This window comes from Balaenoptera ricei, chromosome 9, assembly GCF_028023285.1.
Source record: "Balaenoptera ricei isolate mBalRic1 chromosome 9, mBalRic1.hap2, whole genome shotgun sequence".
Lineage (NCBI taxonomy): Eukaryota > Metazoa > Chordata > Mammalia > Artiodactyla > Balaenopteridae > Balaenoptera > Balaenoptera ricei.
In genome coordinates, this window is record NC_082647.1 from 46,047,419 (window position 1) to 46,067,645 (window position 20,227).

At 38.2% G+C, this 20,227-nt stretch overlaps 1 protein-coding gene across 1 annotated transcript in view; it reads right to left on the bottom strand.

Moving 5' to 3' along the window:
- Positions 1 to 18,315, bottom strand: part of ITPRID1 (ITPR interacting domain containing 1) — an 85,694-nt gene extending 67,379 nt beyond the window's left edge. The window contains 3 exon segments of the mRNA XM_059932728.1: positions 16,480 to 16,523; positions 16,847 to 16,895; positions 18,204 to 18,315. Of these exon segments, the coding sequence (XP_059788711.1) occupies positions 16,480 to 16,523; positions 16,847 to 16,895; positions 18,204 to 18,210 (100 nt within the window). The 5' untranslated portion in view covers positions 18,211 to 18,315.
- Positions 18,316 to 20,227: the final 1,912 nt, after the last annotated feature.

Genomic DNA, 20,227 nt, shown 5'->3' on the forward strand with positions numbered 1-20,227 from the left:
CCCACCCCAGGGCCTTTGCACATGCTGTGTCATTTGCATGGAGCAGCTCATCCTACAGATAAGCAAATGTCAGATAACTTCACTTCTTTCAGGTAGCTGCTGAAAGGTAACCTTATCTAAAATACCTTCCCTGGCCATCTATACTCCTGGCATATTACATATTTATTTGTTTATTGTGTCTATCTCCACTGCATCTTTCTTCTTTGCTATTTCCAATCTTAATGGAGTGTCTAGTTTGGAGGAGGCATTCTATACATATTTGTTAAATAACTGAAGAATGGAATAAAAGGGAATTTGTCAGAAGTGTTATGTGCTTATGGACAAGGAAATGAAGTCGATAGCATGTTTGTTCTCTAGTCTCCAGACTAAGTCTAAGGCTCAAGGAGAGATATGGGCTGCAGGAAGAAGCTGAAAGTTTATTTCCATCATGAGTTTTGTGTGACACAGAACACTAGTCATGCTGCCTAGATCCCTACATGCAGTATAATAGAAAAGAGTGTTTCTACAAATTCTGCAAGAACTAGAGCACTATAAGGACTCAAAGGCAGTACCCAGAGGAGCACAAGAAAAACTAATGCTCAGGGAGGAGCTTCAAGATGGCGGAAGAGTAAGACGCGGAGATCACCTTCCTCCCCACAAATACATCAGAAATACATCTACATGTGGAACAACTCCTACAGAACACCTACTGAATGCTGGCAGAAGACCTCAGGCCTCCCAAAAGGTGCGCGAGGAGAGGGGATTCAGAGCGCCACTTAAAAGAGCTCCAGAGACGGGCGCCAGCCGCAGCTATCAGCGCGGACCCCAGAGACGGGCAGGAGACGCTAAGGCTGCTGCTGCCACCACCAAGAAGCCTGTGTGCGAGCACAGGTCACTGTCCACACCGCCCCTCCCGGGAGCCGGTGCAGCCCACCACTGCCAAGGTCCCGTGATCCAGGGACAACTTCCCCGGGACAATACACAGCGCGCCTCGGGCTGGTGCAATGTCACGCCAGCCTCTGCCGCCACAGGCTCGCCCAGCATCCGTGCCCCTCCCTCCCCCGGCCTGAGTGAGCCAGAGCCCCCGAAGCAGCTGCTCCTTTAACCCCGTTCTGTCTGGGCGGGGAACAGACTCCCTCAGGCGACCTACACGCAGAGGCGGGTCCAAATCCAAAGCTGAACCCCGGGAGCTGTGTGAACAAAGAAGAGAAAGGGAAATTTCTCCCAGCAGCCTCAGGAGCAGCGGATTAAATCTCCACAATCAACTTGATGTACCCTGCGTCTGTGGAATACCTGAATAGACAACGGAATCATCCCAAATTGAGGAGGTGGACTTTGGGGGCAACGATATACATATTTTTTTCCTTTTTCTCTTTTTGTGAGTGTGTATGTGTATGCATCTGTGTGTGATTTTGTCTGTAGAGCTTTGCTTTTACCATTTGTCCTAGGGTTCTGTCTGTCCATTTTTAAAAATTTTTTTATTACTTAAAAAATATTTTTTCTTAATAATAATTTTTTAATAACTTTATTTTATTTTATTTTATTTTATTTTATCTTCTTCTTTCACGCTTTTTTTTCTCCCTTTCATTGTGAGCCGTGTGAAGGTCAGGCTCTTGGTGCTCCAGCCAGGTGTCAGGGCTGTGCCACTGAGGTGGGAGAGCCCAGTTCAGGACACTGGTCCACAAGAGACCTCCCAGCTCCATGTAATATCAAATGGTGAAAATCTCCCAGAGATCTCCATCTCAACGCCAAGACCCAGCTCCACTCAACGACCAGCAAGCTACAGTGCTGGACACCCTATGCCAAACAACTAGCAAGACAGGAACACAACCCCACCCATTAGGCCAGAGGCTGCCTAAAATCATAATAAGGCCACAGACACCCCAAAACACACCACCGGACGTGGACCTGCCCACCAGAAAGACGAGATCCAGCCTCATCCACCAGAACACAGGCACTAGTCCCCTCCACCAGGAAGCCTAAACAACCCACTGAACCAACCTTAGCAAGTGGGGACAGACACCAAAAACAACGGAAACTACGAACCTGCAGCCTGCGAAAAGGAGACCCCAAACACAGTAAGTTAAGCAAAATGAGAAGACAGAGAAACACACAGCAGATGAAGGAGCAAGGCAAAACCCACCAGACCTAACAAATGAAGAGGAAATAGGCACTCTACCTGAAAAAGAATTCAGAATAATGATAGTAAAGATGATCCAAAACCTTGGAAATAGAATGGAGAAAATAAAAGAAACGTTTAACAAGGGACTCGAAGAACTAAAGAGCAAACAAACAGTGATGAACAACACAATAAATGAAATCAAAAATTCTCTAGAAGGGATCAATAGCAGAATAACTGAGGCAGAAGAATGGATAAGTGACCTGGAAGATAAAATAGTGGAAATAACTACTGCAGAGCAGAATAAAGAAAAAAGATTGAAAAAAATTGAAGACAGTCTCAGAGACCTCTGGGACAACATTAAACGCACCAACATTCGAATTATAGGGGTCCCAGAAGAAGAAGAGAAAAAGAAAGGGACTGAGAAAACATCTGAAGAGATTATAGTTGAAAACTTCCCTAATATGGGAAAGGAAATAGTTAATCAAGTCCAGGAAGCACAGAGAGTCCCATACAGGATAAATCCAAGGAGAAACAAGCCAAGACACATATTAATCAAACTATCAAAAATTAAATACAAAGAACAAATATTAAAAGCAGCAAGGGAAAAACAAAAAATAACACATAAGGGAATCCCCATAAGGTTAACAGCTGATCTTTCAGCAGAAACTCTGCAAGCCAGAAGGGAGTGGCAGGACATATTTAAAGTGATGAAGGAAAAAAACCTACAAGGATCTCATTCAGATTTGACGGAGAAATTAAAACCTTTACAGACAAGCAAAAGCTAAGAGAATTCAGCACCACCAAACCAGCTTTACAACAAATGCTAAAGGAACTTCTCTAGGCAGGAAACACAAGAGAAGGAAAAGACCTACAATAATAAACCCAAAACAATTAAGAAAATGGTAATAGGAGCATACATATCGATAATTACCTTAAATGTAAATGGATTAAGGGCTCCAAACAAAAGACATAGATTGGCTGAATGGATACAAAAACAACACCTGTATATATGCTGTCTACAAGAGACCCACTTCAGACCTAGGGACACATACAGACTGAAAGTGAGGGGATGGAAAAAGATATTCCATGCAAAAGGAAATCAAAAGAAAGCAGGAGTAGCAATTCTCATATCAGACAAAATAGACTTTAAAATAAAGGCTATTACAAGAGACAAAGAAGGACACTACATAATGAACAAGGGATCAATCCAAGAAGAAGATATAACAATTGTAAATATTTATGCACCCAACATAGGAGCACCTCAATACATAAGGCAAATACTAACAGCTATAAAAGGGGAAATCGACAGTAACACAATCATGGTAGGGGACTTTTAACACCCCACTTTCACCAATGGACAGATCATCCAAAATGAAAATAAATAAGGAAACACAAGTTTTAAATGATACATTAAACAAGATGGACTTAATTGATATTTATAGGACATTCCACCCATAAACAACAGAATACACATTCTTCTCAAGTGCTCATGGAACATTCTTCAGGATAGATCATATCTTGGGTCACAAATCAAGGCTTGGTAAATTTAAGAAAACTGAAATTGTATCAAGCATCTTTTCCGACAACAACACTATGAGACTAGATATCAATTACAGAAAAAAATCTGTAAGAAATACAAACACATGGAAGCTAAACAACACATTACTTAATAACCAAGAGATCACTGAAGAAATCAAAGAGGAAGTTAAAAAATACCTAGAAACAAATGACAATGAAAACATGATGACCCAAAAACCTATGGGATGCAGCAAAAGCAGTTCTAAGAGGGAAGTTTATAGCAATACAATCCTACCTTAAGAAACAAGAAACATCTCAAATAAACAAGCTAACCTTACATCTAAAGCAATTAGAGAAAGAAGAACAAAAAAACCCCAAAGTTAGCAGAAGGAAAGAAATCATAAAGATCAGATCAGAAATAAATGAAAAAGAAATGAAGGAAACGATAGCAAAGGTCAATAAAACTAAAAGCTGGTTCTTTGAGAAGATAAACAAAATTGATAAACCATTATCCAGACTTATCAAGAAAAAAAGGGAGAAGACTCAAATCAATAGAATTAGAAATGAAAAAGGAGAAGTAACAACTGACAGAACAACTGCAGAAATACAAAGGATCATGAGAGATTACGACAAGCAACGATATGCCAATAAGATGGACAACCTGGAAGAAATGGACAAATTCTTAGAAATGCACAACCTTCTGAGACTGAACCAGGAAGAAATAGAAAATAAGAACAGACCAATCTAAAGCACTGAAACTGAAACTGTGATTAAAAATCTTCCAGGACCAGGTGGATTCACAGGCGAATTCTATCAAACATTTAGAGAAGAGCTAATGCCTAGCCTTATCAAACTCTGCCAAAATATAGCAGAGGGAGGAACACTCCCAAACTCATTCTACGAGGCCACCATCACTCCATCACCAAAACCAGACAAAGATGTCATGAAGAAAGAAAACTACAGGCCAATATCACGGACGAACATAGATGCAAAAATCCTCAACAAAATACTAGCAAACAGAATCCAACAGCACACTAAAAGGATCATACACCATGATCAAGTGGGGTTTAGCCCAGGAATGCACGGATTCTTCAATATACGCAAATCAATCAACGTGATACATCATATTAACAAATTGAAGGAGAAAAACCATATTATCATCTCAATAGATGCACAGAAAGCTTTCGACAAAATTCAACACCCATTTATGATAAAAACCTTCCAGAAAGTAGGCATAGAGGGAACTTTCCTCAACATAGTAAAGGCCATATATGACAAACCCACAGCAAACATCATCCTCAATGGTGAAAAACTGAAGCCATTTCCACTAAGATCAGGAACAAGACAAGGTTGCCCACTCTCACTACTATTATTCAACATAGTTTTGGAAGTTTTGGCCACACCAATCAGAGAAGAAAAAGAAATAAAAGGAATACAAATTGGAAAAGAAGAAGTAAAGCTGTCACTGTTTGCAGATGACATGATACTATATGTAGAGAATCCTAAAGATGCTACCAGAAAACTACTAGAGCTAATCAATGAATTTGGTAAAGTAGCAGGATACAAAATTAATGCACAGAAATCTCTTGCATTCCTATATACTAATGATGAAAAATCTGAAAGTGAAATTAAGAAAACACTCCCATTAACCATTGTAACAAAAAGAATAAAATATCTAGGAATAAACCTACTTAAGGAGACAAAAGACCTGTATGCAGAAAATTGTAAGACATTGATGAAAGAAATTAAAGGTGATATAAATAGATGGAGAGATATACCATGTTCTTGAATTGGAAGAATCAACATTGTGAAAATGACTATACTACCCAAAGCAATGTACAGATTCAATGCAATCCCTATCAAATTACCACTGGCATTTTTCACAGAACTAGAACAAAAAATCTCACAATTGGTATGGAAACACAAAAGACCCTGAATACCCAAAGCAATCTTGAGAAAGAAAAATGTAGCTGGAGGAATCAGGCTCCCTGACTTCAGGCTATACTACAAAGCTACAGTTATCAAGACAGTATGGTACTGGCACAAAAACAGAAATATAGATCAATGGAACAGGATAGAAAGCCCAGAGAGAAACCCAAGCACATATGGTCACCTTATCTTTGATAAAGGAGGCAAGAATATACAGTGGAGAAAAGACAGCCTCTTCAATAAGTGGTGCTGGGAAAACTGGACAGCTACATGTAAAAGAATGAAATTAGAACACTCCCTAACACCATACAGAAAAATAAACTCAAAATGGATTAAAGACCTAAATGTAAGACGGGGCACTGTAAATCTCTTAGAGGAAAACATAGGCAGAACACTCAAAGACATAAATCACCCCAAGATCCTTTTTGACCCACCTCCTAGAGAAATGGAAATAAAAACAAAAATAATCAAATGGGACCTAATGAAACTTAAAAGCTTTTGCACAGCAAAGGCAACCAGAAACAAGACGAAAAGACAACCCTCAGAGTGGGAGAAAATATTTGCAAATGAAGCAACTGACAAAGGATTAATCTCCAAAATTTACAAGCAGCTCATGCAGCTCAATATGAAAAAAACAAACAACCCAATCCAAAAATGGGCAGAAGACCTATATAGACATTTCTCTAGAGAAGATATACACATTGCCAACAAACACATGAAAGAATGCTCAACATCATTAATCATTAGAGAAATGCAAATCAAAACTACAATGAGGTATCATCTCACACCAGTCAGAATGGCCATCATCAAACGGCGTGGAGAAAAGGGAACCCTCTTGCACTGCTGGCGGGAATGTAAATTGATACAGCCACTATGGAGAACAGTATGGAGGGTCCATAAAAAACTAAAAATAGAACTACTGTACAACCCAGCAATCCCACTGCTGGGCATATACCCTGAGAAAACCATAATTCAAAAAGAGTCATGTACCAAAATGTTCATTGCAGCTCTATTTACAATAGCCAGGACATGGAAGCAACCTAAGTGTCCATCAACAGATGAATGGATAAAGAAGATGTGGCACATATATACAATGGAATATTACTCAGCCATAAAAAGGAACGAAACTGAGTTATTTGTAGTGAGGTGGATGGACCTAGAGAGTGTCATTCAGAGTGAAGTAAGTCAGAAAGAGAAAAACAAATATCATATGTTAACACATATATATGGAATCTAAAAAAAAAAAAAAAAAAGGTCATGAAGAACCTAGGAGCAAGATGGGAATAAAGATGCAAACCTACTAGAGAATGGACTTGAGGATACGGGGAGGGGGAAGGGTAAGCTGGGAGAAAGTGAGACAGTGACATGGACATATATACACCACCAAACATAAAATAGCTAGCTAGTGGGAAGCAGCCGCATAGCACAGGGAGATTAACTCCGTGCTTTGTGACCATCTAGAGGGGTGGGATTAGGGAGGGTGGGAGGCAGGGAGATGCAAGAGGGAAGAGATATGCGGATATATGTATATGCATAACTGATTCACTTTGTTATAAAGCAGAAACTAACACACCATTGTAAAGCAATTATACTCCAATAAAGATGTTAAAAAAAAAAAAGAAAACCCAAAAAAGAAAAACTGATGCTCAGGGAGTGATGAAATATGAATTGTCCATATGTTGACACCCAGGGGAATCTGTTGGAGTAGAAGCAGTGACAGTGGAAATCAACTCATTCATGAAAACGTCTGAGGCATCTTCTGATGAATCCCAGAAATACTTATGGGCGATGCTTTGCAATAGACCCTGTGTCACCAGGATGGAGGCAATAATCTATCAAATTTGGGGTACTAATTTCATTATAATTTAATTTTTACCCACAAACTTGTGAAACCTGAGGCAAATTTGAGTTATAGGAGTTATTTATAGGTTAATTTCAGAATAGCTTTATATGTCTTCCTCTACAATTATTTTTTTTTCTATACTAAAAGCAAACTATTTTTTTTTCTTTTTAAATTTTGTTTAAATTTAATTTATTTTTTTATACAGCAGGTTCTTATTAGTCATCCGTTTTATACACATCAGTGTATACATGTCAATCCCAATCGCACAATTCATCACATCACCACCTCCACCCCCACCGCTTTTCCCCCTTGGTGTCCATACATTTTTTCTCTACTTCTGTGTCTCAATTTCTGCTCTGCAAACCGGTTCATCTGTACCATTTTCTAGGTTCCACATATATGCATTAATATACAATATTTGTTTTTCTCTTTCTGACTTACTTCACTCTGTATGACAGACTCTAGATGCATCCACGTCTCTACAAATGACCCAATTTCGTTCCTTTTTATAGCTGAGTAATATTCCATTGTATATATGTACCACATCTTTATCCATTCGTCTGTCGATGGGTATTTAGGTTGCTTCCATGACCTGGCTATCGTAAATAGTGCTGCAATGAACATTGGGGTGCATGTGTCTTTTTGAATTATGGTTTTCTCTGGGTATATGCCCAGTAGTGGGATTGCTGGGTCATATGGTAATTCTATTTTTAGTTTTTTAAGGAACCTCCATACTGTTCTCCATAGTGGCTGTATCAATTTACATTCCCACCAGCAGTGCAAGAGGGTTCCCTTTTCTCCACACCCTCTCCAGCATTTGTTGTTTGTAGATTTTCTGATGATGCCCATCCTAATCGGTGTGAGGTGATAGCTCATTGTAGTTTTCATTTGCATTTCTCTAACAATTAGTGATGTTGAGCATCTTTTCCTGTGCCTCTTGGCCATCTGTATGTCTTCTTTGGAGAAATATCTATTTAGGTCTTCTGCCCATTTTTGGATTGGGTTGTTTGTTGTTTTAATATTGAGCTGCATGAGCTGTTTATATATTTTGGAGATTAATTCTTTGTCCATTGATTTATTCGCAAATATTTTCTCCCATTCTGAGGGTTGTCTTTTCGTCTTGTTTATGGTTTCCTTTGCTGTGCAAAAGCTTTAAAGTTTCATTAGGTCCCATTTGTTTATTTTTGTTTTTATTTCCATTACTCTAGGAGATGGATCAAAAAATATCTTGCTGTGATTTATGTCAGAGAGTGTTCTTCCTATGTTTTCCTCTAAGAGTTTTACAGTGCCTCGTCTTACATTTAGGTTTCTAATCCGTTTTGAGTTTATTTTTCTGTATGGTGTTCAGGAGCGTTCTAATTTCATTCTTTTACATGTAGCTGTCCAATTTTCCCAGCACCACTTATTGAAGAGACTGTCTTTTCTCCATTGTATATCCTTGCCTCCTTTGTCATAAATTAGTTGACCATAGTTGCGTGGGTTTATCTCTGGGCTTTCTATACTGTTCCATTGATCTATATTTCTGGTTTTGTGCCAGTACCATATTGTATTGATTACTGTAGCTTTGTAGTATAGTCTGAAGTCAGGGAGTCTGATTCCTCCAGCTCCGTTTTTTTCCCTCAAGACTGCTGGGCTATTTGGGGTCTTTTGTGTCTCCATACATTTTAAGAATTTTTGTTCTAGTTCTGTAAAAAATGCCTTTGGTAATTTGATAGGGATTGCATTGAATTTGTTGATTGCTTTGGGTAGAACAGTCATTTTCACAATATTGATTCTTCCAATCCAAGAACATGGTATATCTCTCTATCTGCTTGTATCCTCTTTAATTTCTTTCATCAGTGTCTTACAATTTTCTGCATACAGGTCTTTTGTCTCCCTAGGTAGGTTTATTCCTAGGTATTTTATTCTTTTTGTTGCAATGGTAAATGAGAATGTTTCCTTAATTTCTCTTCCAGGTTTTTCATCATTAGTGTATAGGAATGCAAGAGATTTCTGTGCATTAATTTTGTATCCTGCAACTTTACCAAATTCATTGATTAGCTCTAGTAGTTTTCTGGTGGCATCTTTAGGATTCTCTATGTATAGTATCATGTCATCTGTAAACAGTGACAGTTTTACTTCTTTTCCAATTTGTATTCCTTTTATTTCTTTTTCTTCTCTGATTGCTGCAGCTAGGACTTTTTAAACTATGTTGAATAATAGTTCTGAGAGTGGGCATCCTTGTCTTCTTCCTGATCTTAGAGGAAATGGTTTCAGTTTTTCACCATTGAAAATGATGTTTGCTGTGGATTTGTCAGATATGGCCTATATTATGTTGAGGTAGGTTCCCTCTATGCCCACTTTCTGGAGAGTTTTTATCATAAATGGGTGTTGAATTTTGTCAAAAGCTTTTTCTGCATCTATTGAGATGATCATATGGTTTTTATTCTTCAGTTTAATATGATGTATCACATTGATTGTTTTGCATATATTGAAGAATCCTTGCATCCCTGGGATAAATCCCACTTGATCATGGTGTATGATCCTTTTAGTGTGTTGTGGGATTCTGTTTGCTAGTATTTTGTTGAGGATTTTTGCATGTATATTCATCAGTAATATTGGTCTGTGATTTTCTTTTTTTGTAGTATCTTTGTCTGATTTTGGCATCAGGGTGATGGTGGCCTCATAGAATGAGTTTGGGAGTATTCCTTCCTCTGCAATTTTTTGGAATAGTTTGAGAAGAATGGGTGTTAGCTCTTTTCTAAATGTTTGATAGAATTCACCTGTGAAGCCATGTGGTCCTGGACTTTTGTTTGTTGGAAGATTTTTAATCACAGTTTCAATTTCATTACTTGTGATTGGTCTGTTCATATTTTCTATTTCTTCCTGGTTCAGTCTTGGAAGCTTATACCTTTCTAAGAATTTGTCCATTTCTTCCAGGTTGTCTATTTTATTGGCATAGTGTTGCTTGTCATAGTCTCTTAGGATGCTTTGTACTTCTACTTCTGTGGTGTCTGTTGTAACTTCTCCTTTTTCATTTCTAATTTTATTGATTTGAGTCCTCTCCCTCTCTTTCTTGATCAGTCTGGCTAATGTTTTATCCATTTTGTTTATGTTCTCAAAGAACCAGCTTTTAGTTTTATTGATCTTTGCTATTGTTTTCTTTGTTTCTATTTCATTTATTTCTGCTCTGATCTTGATGATTTCTTTCCTTCTGCTAACTCTGGGTTTTGTTTGTTCTTCTTTCTCTAGTTCCTTTAGGTGTAACGTTAGATTGTTTATTTGAGATTTTTCTTATTTCTTGAGGTAGGCTTGTATAGCTATAAATTTCCCTCTAAGAACTGCTTTTGCTGCATCTCATAGGTTTTGGATTGTCATGTTTACATTGTCATTTGTCTCTAGGTATTTTTTGATTTCCTCTGATTTCTTCAGTGATCTCTTGGTTATTTAGTAAAGTATTGTTTAGCCTCCATGTATTTGTGTTCTTCCCGTTTTTTTCCCTGTAATTCATTTCTAATCTCATAGCGTTTTGGTCAGAAAAGATGCTTGATATGATTTCAATTTTCTTAAATTTACTGAGGCTTGATTTGTGACCCAAGATGTGATCTATCCTGGAGAATGTTCCATGAGCACTTGAGAAGAAGTATAATCTGCTGTTTTGGGGTGGAATGTCCTATAAATATCAATTAAATCTATCTGGTCCATTGTGTCATTTAATGCTTGTGTTTCCTTATTAATTTTCTGTTTGGATGATCTGTACATTGGTGTAAGTGAGGTATTAAAGCCCCCCACTATTACTGTATTACTGTCGATTTCCTCTTTTAGAGCTGTTAGCAGTTGCGTTATGTATTGAGGTGCTCCTATGTTGGGTGCATATATATTTATAATTGTTATATCTTCCTCTTGGATTGATCCCTTAATCATTATGTAGTGTCCTTCCTTGTCTCTTGTACCATTCTTTATTTTAAAGTCTATTTATCTGATATGAGAATTGCTACTCCAGCTTTCTTTTGATTTCCATTTGCATGGAATATCTTTTTCCATCCCCTCACTTTCAGTCTGTATGTGTCCCTAGGTCTGAAGTGGGTTTCTTGTAGACAGCATATATATGGGTCTTGTTTTTGTATCCATTCAGCAAGCCTGTGTCTTTTGGTTGGAGCATTTAATCCATTCACATTTAAGGTAATTATCGATATGTATGTTCCTATGACCATTTTCTTAATTGTTGTGGGTTTGTTTTTGTAGGTCCTTTTCTTCTCTTGTGTTTCCCACTTAGAGAAGTTCCTTTAGCATTTGTTGTAGAGCTGGTTTGGTGGTGCTGAATTCTCTTAGCTTTTGCTTGTCTGTAAAGCTTTTGATTTCTCCATCGAATCTGAATGAGATCCTTGCTGGGTAGAGTAATCTTGGTTGTAGGTTCTTCCCTTTCATCCCTTTAAGTATATCATGCCACTCCCTTCTGGCTTGTAGAGTTTCTGCTGAGAAATCAGCTGTTAACCTTATGGGAGTTCCCTTGTATGTTGTCGTTTTTCCCCTGCTGCTTTCAATAATTTTTCTTTGTCTTTAATTTTTGCCAATTTGATTACTATGTGTCTTGGCGTGTTTTTCCTTGGGTTTATCCTGTATGGGACTCTGTGCGCTTCCGGGACTTGGGTGGCTATTTCCTTTTCCACGTTAGGGAAGTTTTCGACTATAATTTCTTCAAATATTTTCTCGGGTCCTTTCTCTCTCTCTTCTCGTTCTGGGACCCCTATAACGTGAATGTTGTTGTGTTCAATGTTGTCCCAGAGGTCTCTTAGGCTGTCTTCATTTCTTTTCATTCTTTTTTCTTTATTCTGTTCTGCAGCAGTGAATTCCACCATTCTGTCTTACAGGTCACCTATCCGTTCTTCTGCCTCAGTTATTCTGGTATTGATTCCTTCTAGTGTATTTTTCATTTCAGTTATTGTATTGTTCATCCTCGTTTGTTTGTTCTTTAATTCTTCTAGATCTTTGTTAAACATTTCTTGCATCTTCTCGATCTTTGCCTCCATTCTTTTTCCGAGGTCCTGGATCATCTTCACTATCGTTGTTCTGAATTCTCTTTCTGGAAGATTGCCTATCTCCATTTCATTTAGTTGTTTTTCTGGGTTTTATCTTGTTCCTTCATCTGGTACATAGCCCTCTGCCTTTTCATCTTGTCTATCTTTCTGTGAATGTGGTTTTTGTTCCACAGGCTTCAGGATTGTAGTTCTTCTTGCTTCTGCTGTCTGCCCTCTCTACAATTATTTTTAATTAATAATATTTAAATCTTCTTTATGTACCTCAAGTGTAAATGAAATAAGGTTTTATCAATACAAAAAAACCCTTAAATGGAAGTGTCCCTTTTTGCCATCCAAGCTTGGCTCACAGAAATAAGGAAAAGCTAGGGATAAAATTAATGGCCATGGATTTACACCAGTATGCAGTATATTGGTTTCTGGTAAAAAGAGCATGAACTTTGAAATCAAACAGAATTCAAATCATGTGTCCACCTCTTTGGCTTTATGTGGTTTTAGGTAAATCTCTTAACTTTACTGAGTCTCTGTTTCTTCAATATTTAATGCGGTTATTCAATCACCTTGTTTGAGAAATACTTCATAATATTTTTAAAATATGCAACAGGCACTCAATATATGATAATTACTAATTATTACTAATTATAATTTTGAGACTGAAATGTATAGGGATCAGAAGCCTAGTGAACCTCAGGAAAAAAAACAATAACCATGGAATTTTCCAACTCTTAAGCGCTAGTATCTCACTCATGTCAATTTTCCAAGAGTTTAGTTTCTTATAATTTAAAATTTCTGGAGTTAAGGTAGAATGGGCTTCTTATGACTTTCTAGAAAACTAATTTGATGCATCTTTTTTATTTTAAGATCCAGATGTGGCCATTTTGCATTTCTAATGATACTTGACTGACATTAAAAAAATTAGCGTTGTCCTACTTCAAAACATTTAAATTCAAGAGGACTGAGTTGTGGCCGTAAACGCTGGTGCACAAGAGTCAGAAGACCTGGAGGGAGAAGTAGATGCCAGTGAACTGACCCACATTGTTCATGCTTTGACTTTTCTAGCAGGGACACTGATGCAGAGCTTTCCTCCCAGGATACTTCCAGGAGTGTCCATGCATAACACGGATAGTAAATTATACTATAGTCCTCTAGAGAGGAAACGTGGCTGTAGAGTCAGAGAGACCCATGTTCAAATCTCAACTCACTTATCTACTAACTGGGTTACTTTGGGCAAGTTACTTAACCTTTCTGAGTCTCATTTTCCTCTTTGCAAAAGTTAATAATGATAATATCCACCTCAGAAGATGGTTCTGGTAAATGAGATAATATACATAAAAAGTACCTAGGCTGTGTGCCCTCCACATGTACTAATTTCATTCCCTTCTGGGAGCTCTACCTAGCATAATGGTGGTGAACAAGATACGCCAAGCAGATTCCAGTTTAATAAAAATTAGACTTAAAAAAAAATAGACTTTAGGTAGCTGCAGAGCAGTATGAAAGCCAAAAAAACCACCATTAGAAGCCAAGACCTGACCTTGGCCATCTCAAAACATAGAAGGAAATCAGCAATAGGGCCACTGAAGCCTTATTCCACCTCTTCATTTTATTTGAGGTCTACTAGAGGTACCTCCATGGGAGGTACTGGGTCACCTGGAAGATGAGCAGTCACTTGGATCTTGTTACTACTTTAATGTATAAAGCCTAAGAATGATCACTGAGGGAAACCAGCCTCAGAGTGATTTCTACTTGTAGTCAGTTGAATAGTATCCCCCTCAAATTTCATTTCAGTATCTGAAATTTCATATCAGAATGTATCCTTTATCTGGAAATAGGTTCTCTGCAGATACAATTAGTAAAGGTGAGGTCATACTGGATAAGGGTGAGCCTTAAATCCTAAAGCCAATGACTGGAATCCTTAAGAGAATAGAGAAGACTCACAGAGAAAAGACAGCCATGTGAAAACAGAGGCAGAGCATGCAATGATGTAGCTACTAGTCAAGGAATGCCAGGGTTTGATGGGAACCACAAGAAAGAGGCCAGGAAGGATTCTTCCCTTAGAACCTTCAGAGAGAGAATAACCTTGCTGACACTTTGATTTCAGACTTTCAGCCTTCACAACTGTGAGAAAACCAATTTCTGTTTTAAGCCACCAAGTTTGTGGTAATGGTTATGGCTTACCTAGGAACGAATGCACCACTCTCCGTCATACTGAGATTGTGGGGGTTTTTACAGGATTTTCCCTCCAGCAGAAACTACTTTTCTTTCTCTTCTTCAGTTCCTTTTTGTCTCACCACAGTTTTCTCTCTGACACACCCCTCATGACCTTCAGGTCTCCAGTTTCTGCTACTACTGTTATAGTTTCCACTTCCTGGTGCGGTCCTTGGCTTCCCTAAACTCAGGGTGCCTTGAGCTCATTGCAGCAAAACCAGCACACAGAGGGGCTGAGAGAATCCCCAGCCACAGGTCCCTCCACCCACCTCAAACCAGCTGTAACTAAAAATCGTGGCACTTGACCACCCAGATTCTCCACCTGCAAACACACATGAACACCAGCCTTGCTACCACACAGGTTACTGAGTTTAAAATATGATAGATGAGGAAGGGCCTTGTAAAAGTGAAGGCTCAATTAAACTTGTAAGAAGCTATTCCATTATTATTAAAAACTTCGCTAAAGACAAAGGACCTGGCAAATAGAAACTGTGCATGTCTGATCTCAGAGTCATCTTGTTACCCTTCTTTCCTCCAACTCTTCACCTCACGCTTTTACTTCATTGACTTGATTCAAAGGAGGAAGGGCCATGATTTGTCTTAATTTCTGGGAAGTGAAGCTTTTAATATAGTTACTGACAACCCCAGAACTGGTGCCAGGCCTCCTACTATAACCTGGGCAAGATGAATTATCAGAGGGATATGAAATGCTGGCTATATTTCTTAACTTCCTGCCTTTTCATGAGAATAAACTGTCAGGAACAAAGGTACTTAAATTCAATTTATTGGCAAACATCTTCAGAGATTTTTGGCATCATGGAACTTTTATATTTAAAAAAAATAAAGAAGCTTGGCAAAGGAGGATATTTGAACGATATACCTAGATTTTTAAAGTAAAAATTCCTAAATTTAAACTGGTTTGTAGCCAATGGTCAATCTTAATTTAAGTGGCAGCGAAGGAAGTGAAATAATTAAAACCAGCCAAGTAAGTAGCAATTAGACTAATAATTTTCCCTCTAATCATTAAACTCCTTATTTATGTCATTTTTTACATGCATTATTTATGGCATTACATCAATTTTAAAACACACTGTTTTCACATTTTAACATCTATGAAATCAGGATGTGTCTAGTAGTCAATGTCACCTGCTATAAGGCCTAGTTATAATTGATAGGGATGACAAGGATGGTTGTTTTATTTTCCTATTGGAGTGGTACTTAAAATGTGGGTGCATTTTATGATTGAGGAGTCTTACATTCTATGAAATACCGTATTTGATTTAATGAGGATGTAAACTGTGAGACCTGTAGTTAAATTTCTTTTTCTTCTTGTAATGTTCTTATCAAATCTCAATGTAACAAGTGTGATACATTTTCTGCCTCGGAAATACATATTTGTACTGTTTGCTATAGAATTCAGTCATTTGTTGTTTCTGAGAACAAATGCATCATTAGAAAGAGAGGATATAATTTTAAGACTGAAGAATAGAAAGAAACTAGATTTAGAAATAAAAGTACAATACAGTGTGAGGAAAAATTAGACAATTTCATTTTCATTTCCATAATTACATCCTTGCAAAACGTCTTCACAGACCCAGAGAGTTTTCTGCTAGAGTCTGAGCTAATGATATGGCAAGAGTCCTTGTTTCTAGTCCCCAACCTGCTGCTGGATAACTCCTATCCTTTCTGAGCTTGCCTTAAATATTAAAGAAAGTGATTGAGCAGAATGGTTTCTGAGATTTTTTTTTTTCCATTTCTAGGAACCTCTGATAATTCTCATTTTTAAAAGATTTATTCACACAAACATTTTAATACATCTCCTACTCAGGTCCACAAAGCATAACTGCTTCTGGGTTCTCTGGTCTTACCAATGTGGCTGATGACTGGCTGAAGGTTTTCATTTACAGAGACACTATAAGGAAACAAAAGTATTGTGAGTCAAACAATGTGTGTAAATAAATTATGCTAAATTGCTCCTTAATTAAACAGAGTTATGCAGTTAGGCTTTATTACAAGAGGACTTTTGGAAACCAATGAACAGCTGGGGGCTGAAATAATATTATTCTATTTTGTACTTTTAAACTGATATATAACTTTTGCAATAACAGAGTAATCCTTCAAACACCCAGTTAAAATGAAAATCCCTACATGTCACACCTGTCCCAGAAGGATTACCCATAATGTTTTCATGGATCTTTGCAAGAAGGATGCGTAAGGGCATAAAGAAACACTTACAAGAATCCAGAGTCCAGCCAGTGCGGAATACTTTCTTGTTTGGAATCTTCTACTAATGAGAAACAGACCAGTCAGTCAAAGCAGAACCAGCTAAAGTGATCCCACCCCGTTATTCAGCCACCACCCAATAGGTCTGTTTCCTAGTATTTAGTCACATGTTTCTATAAGCATATTCATTTTTTCCCCAAGGCAAAACTTCCGGTTTTCCATAATCAGTTTTTCCTGAAAATGAAGTGTAAACTTGCCAGAAGACTAACTTAAAAAAAGAGAGAGAGAGAGAGAAAAAAATGTGAAAAGGAAAAAAATAAATCACCAAAGAGCAAGAGATGTTAGAATAATTTTTAAATTACCTGGTGTGAATACAAAGGGTGAAAAAGCATAGGAGACTTTTGCCTTTCTCTTGTTGGATATAAATCACATGGAGCCTCTCCTTACTGAATCACATTTACATAAGGCAGCTAGCCAGTGATGTTCATTTGCAAGGAGTTCTCTGCCAGGTTAGAAACCAAATTTGCATTCATTCCAGGGGCAAATTGCACTACAGTCCCAGAATTGCCAAAGGCACCCTGTGTTAAAAAGGCACCCGGTCTTTTAAGGTGGATCTTTATCACTGGCTCAACAAATAGTCAACAGGAAAAAAGGAAAGGATATAAAAGTAGTTTTCCTGTAAATATTTGTTTCCATTCTGGTTGGTTACAGGTTACTCTGGGCTTATTTTCTTTGACTTTATCCTACGAAGCAGTGAGGTACCTGAATTACCCCCTCACAAGGTGTCTGGTGAACCAAAGAGGCCAAGTAGACATGGGAGTTGCTTAGTCTTCAACTGAGATACTGTGAAGGGATAGAATAAATTGGTGGTGGGCAAAGAAGAAAAGCCATCAAACAGTTACATCATAAAAAATCAAACAAACAAAAAATCATAGTGAAGGGAGAAATGTTTTCTTACTTATTACTCTTTAAACAATTAAAATTATTATCAACACCTTGTGCAAGACCCAGCAAATAAGAGCCTTTCAATAAAATGTTTGATGTCCTACAAGAAGCTTCGTGTCTCTGGCATGGGCTCCACATAGCTTTATGATCCTGGGGACTTAGGATGAGGGGATCTTGGAGTGGAAAGGAAGCAGAGTTCATTCGTTAGTTGGTCTGTTTCCATCAAGAAGGTCTGTGTTTTAGGTGTCTGTAGGAGAAGTCAGATATGCCCATTTCATAGAAGTTTCTGGTATCATGCCAGGAATACTGGTATCTTCAAAGTCAAGTCTTTGTTCCAAAATCATTTGCCCCCAGCCCCAAGCCCCCATATCCCTCACCACTCACAGTAGGTTGGATTCAAATAGCCCTGAGGGCCCGTTCTCACCCAGCATGGGGGTGGTGAGACTGTGGCTCTCCTCCTCAGAGCCAGGGGGCAGCTGCTCATCCAGGGGAGCCCATGTCCTCTTGGTGGACCTCAGGATGTCTCTCCTGCTCTTTTCCTCGTCTCCTTGAGACTTCTCCGCCATCTTTAAGAGAGTAATTCAACAAGCTAATTAAAAAAACACACACAAACAGATTAGGCACAAAGAGCTCAGCTTTCAGGCTTGGCTCAGTGAGAGGGAGAGGACGACAGGATTCACAATTCAATGAGTGGGCCCAGCTTTACAATTTTTGGGAGCCTGGCTCACCTACCCAAGCAAGGTCCCTGTCTCAATGAGATAATTGTTTCTTTCTCAGTGGAGAGGCAGCTGGAGACCAAGGACTAATGTGGTCTCACCCTTCACCAGGCCACATCCACACTCTGGATGATTCAATCTGGTGGTCTGGGATGTGGATGGCAAGCAAAGAAATTGGACTGGAGGACCTACCCAGCCAAGGAGAAAGTTTAAAAGCATTGATTAACATAATAAGTATCCTTCAAATTCATCCAACAGTTACATCTATAACAATATGTTTAGAGACCCGAAATGTAAAAAATGAGGGCTTTGGCTGAGTCTCATCTCTGCAATTTATTGTGTGGCCTTGAATAAATTATATAACCTCTCTGCATTCCCTTATTTTTAATTGGGGATCAATTGCACTGAATTTTAATAACTGTTAACCTCAGCAGAAGAATACTTATTATGTGCTAGATTCTACGCTGAATTCTATAATCCATTATTTAATTTAATTGTCAATGAAGGAAGTAATCTAATTGTTTTTTTAAATGAATTTATTTATTTATTTTTGGCTGTATTGGGTCTTTGTTGCTGCGTGGGCTTTCTCTAGTTGCCACGAGCAGGGGCTACTCTTCGTTGCGGTGCGCGGGCTTCTCATTGTGGTGGCTTCCCTTGTGGAGCACGGGCTCTAGGTGTGCAGGCTTCAGAAGTTGCGGCACGTGGGCTCAGTAGTTGTAGCTCACGGACCCTAGAGCACAGGCTCAGTAGTTGTGGCGCACGGGCTTAGTTGTTCCGCAGCACGTGGGATCTTCCCGGACCAGGGCTCAAACCCATGTCCCCTGCATTGGCAGGCAGATTCTTAACCACTGCACCACCAGGGAAGTCCGGAAGTAATCTAATTGTCACAATTTTGTAGTAAATCTAAGAGCAGTGGGGTTAAATTGCTTACCCAAAGTCACACAACAACCAGGATTCAAACCCAGGCTCTGGACTCTAAGCATGTTCCCATGACAATTAATCTGCACTATCTGCCCTGTAAGATGGTTGGAACAACTGGGATATTAATAAATACATTATTTACATGGCACAAGAAATACAGACTGTCCCCATCATCTCATTTGACCTTTATTAATATAGTTGTGAGGCTCACAGAGTAAGAAAGGAGACAGAAGTTTAGAGAAGCTGTGTAAATTGTGTAAACTTCCCAGACTATCAGCACATAGAGAACAAAGGCCTCCTTCTTATTAGTTGATGTGTCAGTATTTGACTGAATTCTCAGCATATAGTAGGTGCTAAATAAATATGTACAGAACTAAAGTAGCAAAACTAGAGTTCAAAACCACTAAACCGTGACTGAATTCTTTCCATGGCATCTACTTGAAATTGCATTAGTTTATTCTTCCAAGTTTAGAGAAATGACTTAATAGTCAAATACCTACTTCAGCAGCATGTCTTGCATCCCTAAACTTATGCATAATTACTGATCACATGACATGTAGACAATCATTTCTAATCAGCATTTTAACAAGTCAAGTTGTTCAGATTTATTATAAACGTTTGAATATTTTCATTTAATTACAGATGAGCATTCCAGGTGCAACTGGCTATAAGGGTCTTCCTATATGATTTGTATATTAAAATTCTGTCATTCAGTTGAAGTATAAATATACAATTACTGTTGCAATAACAAATTACTGCAAAAATTAATTATGATGACTGTTAATTTTATGTTTAAAAAAGCAATTATTAA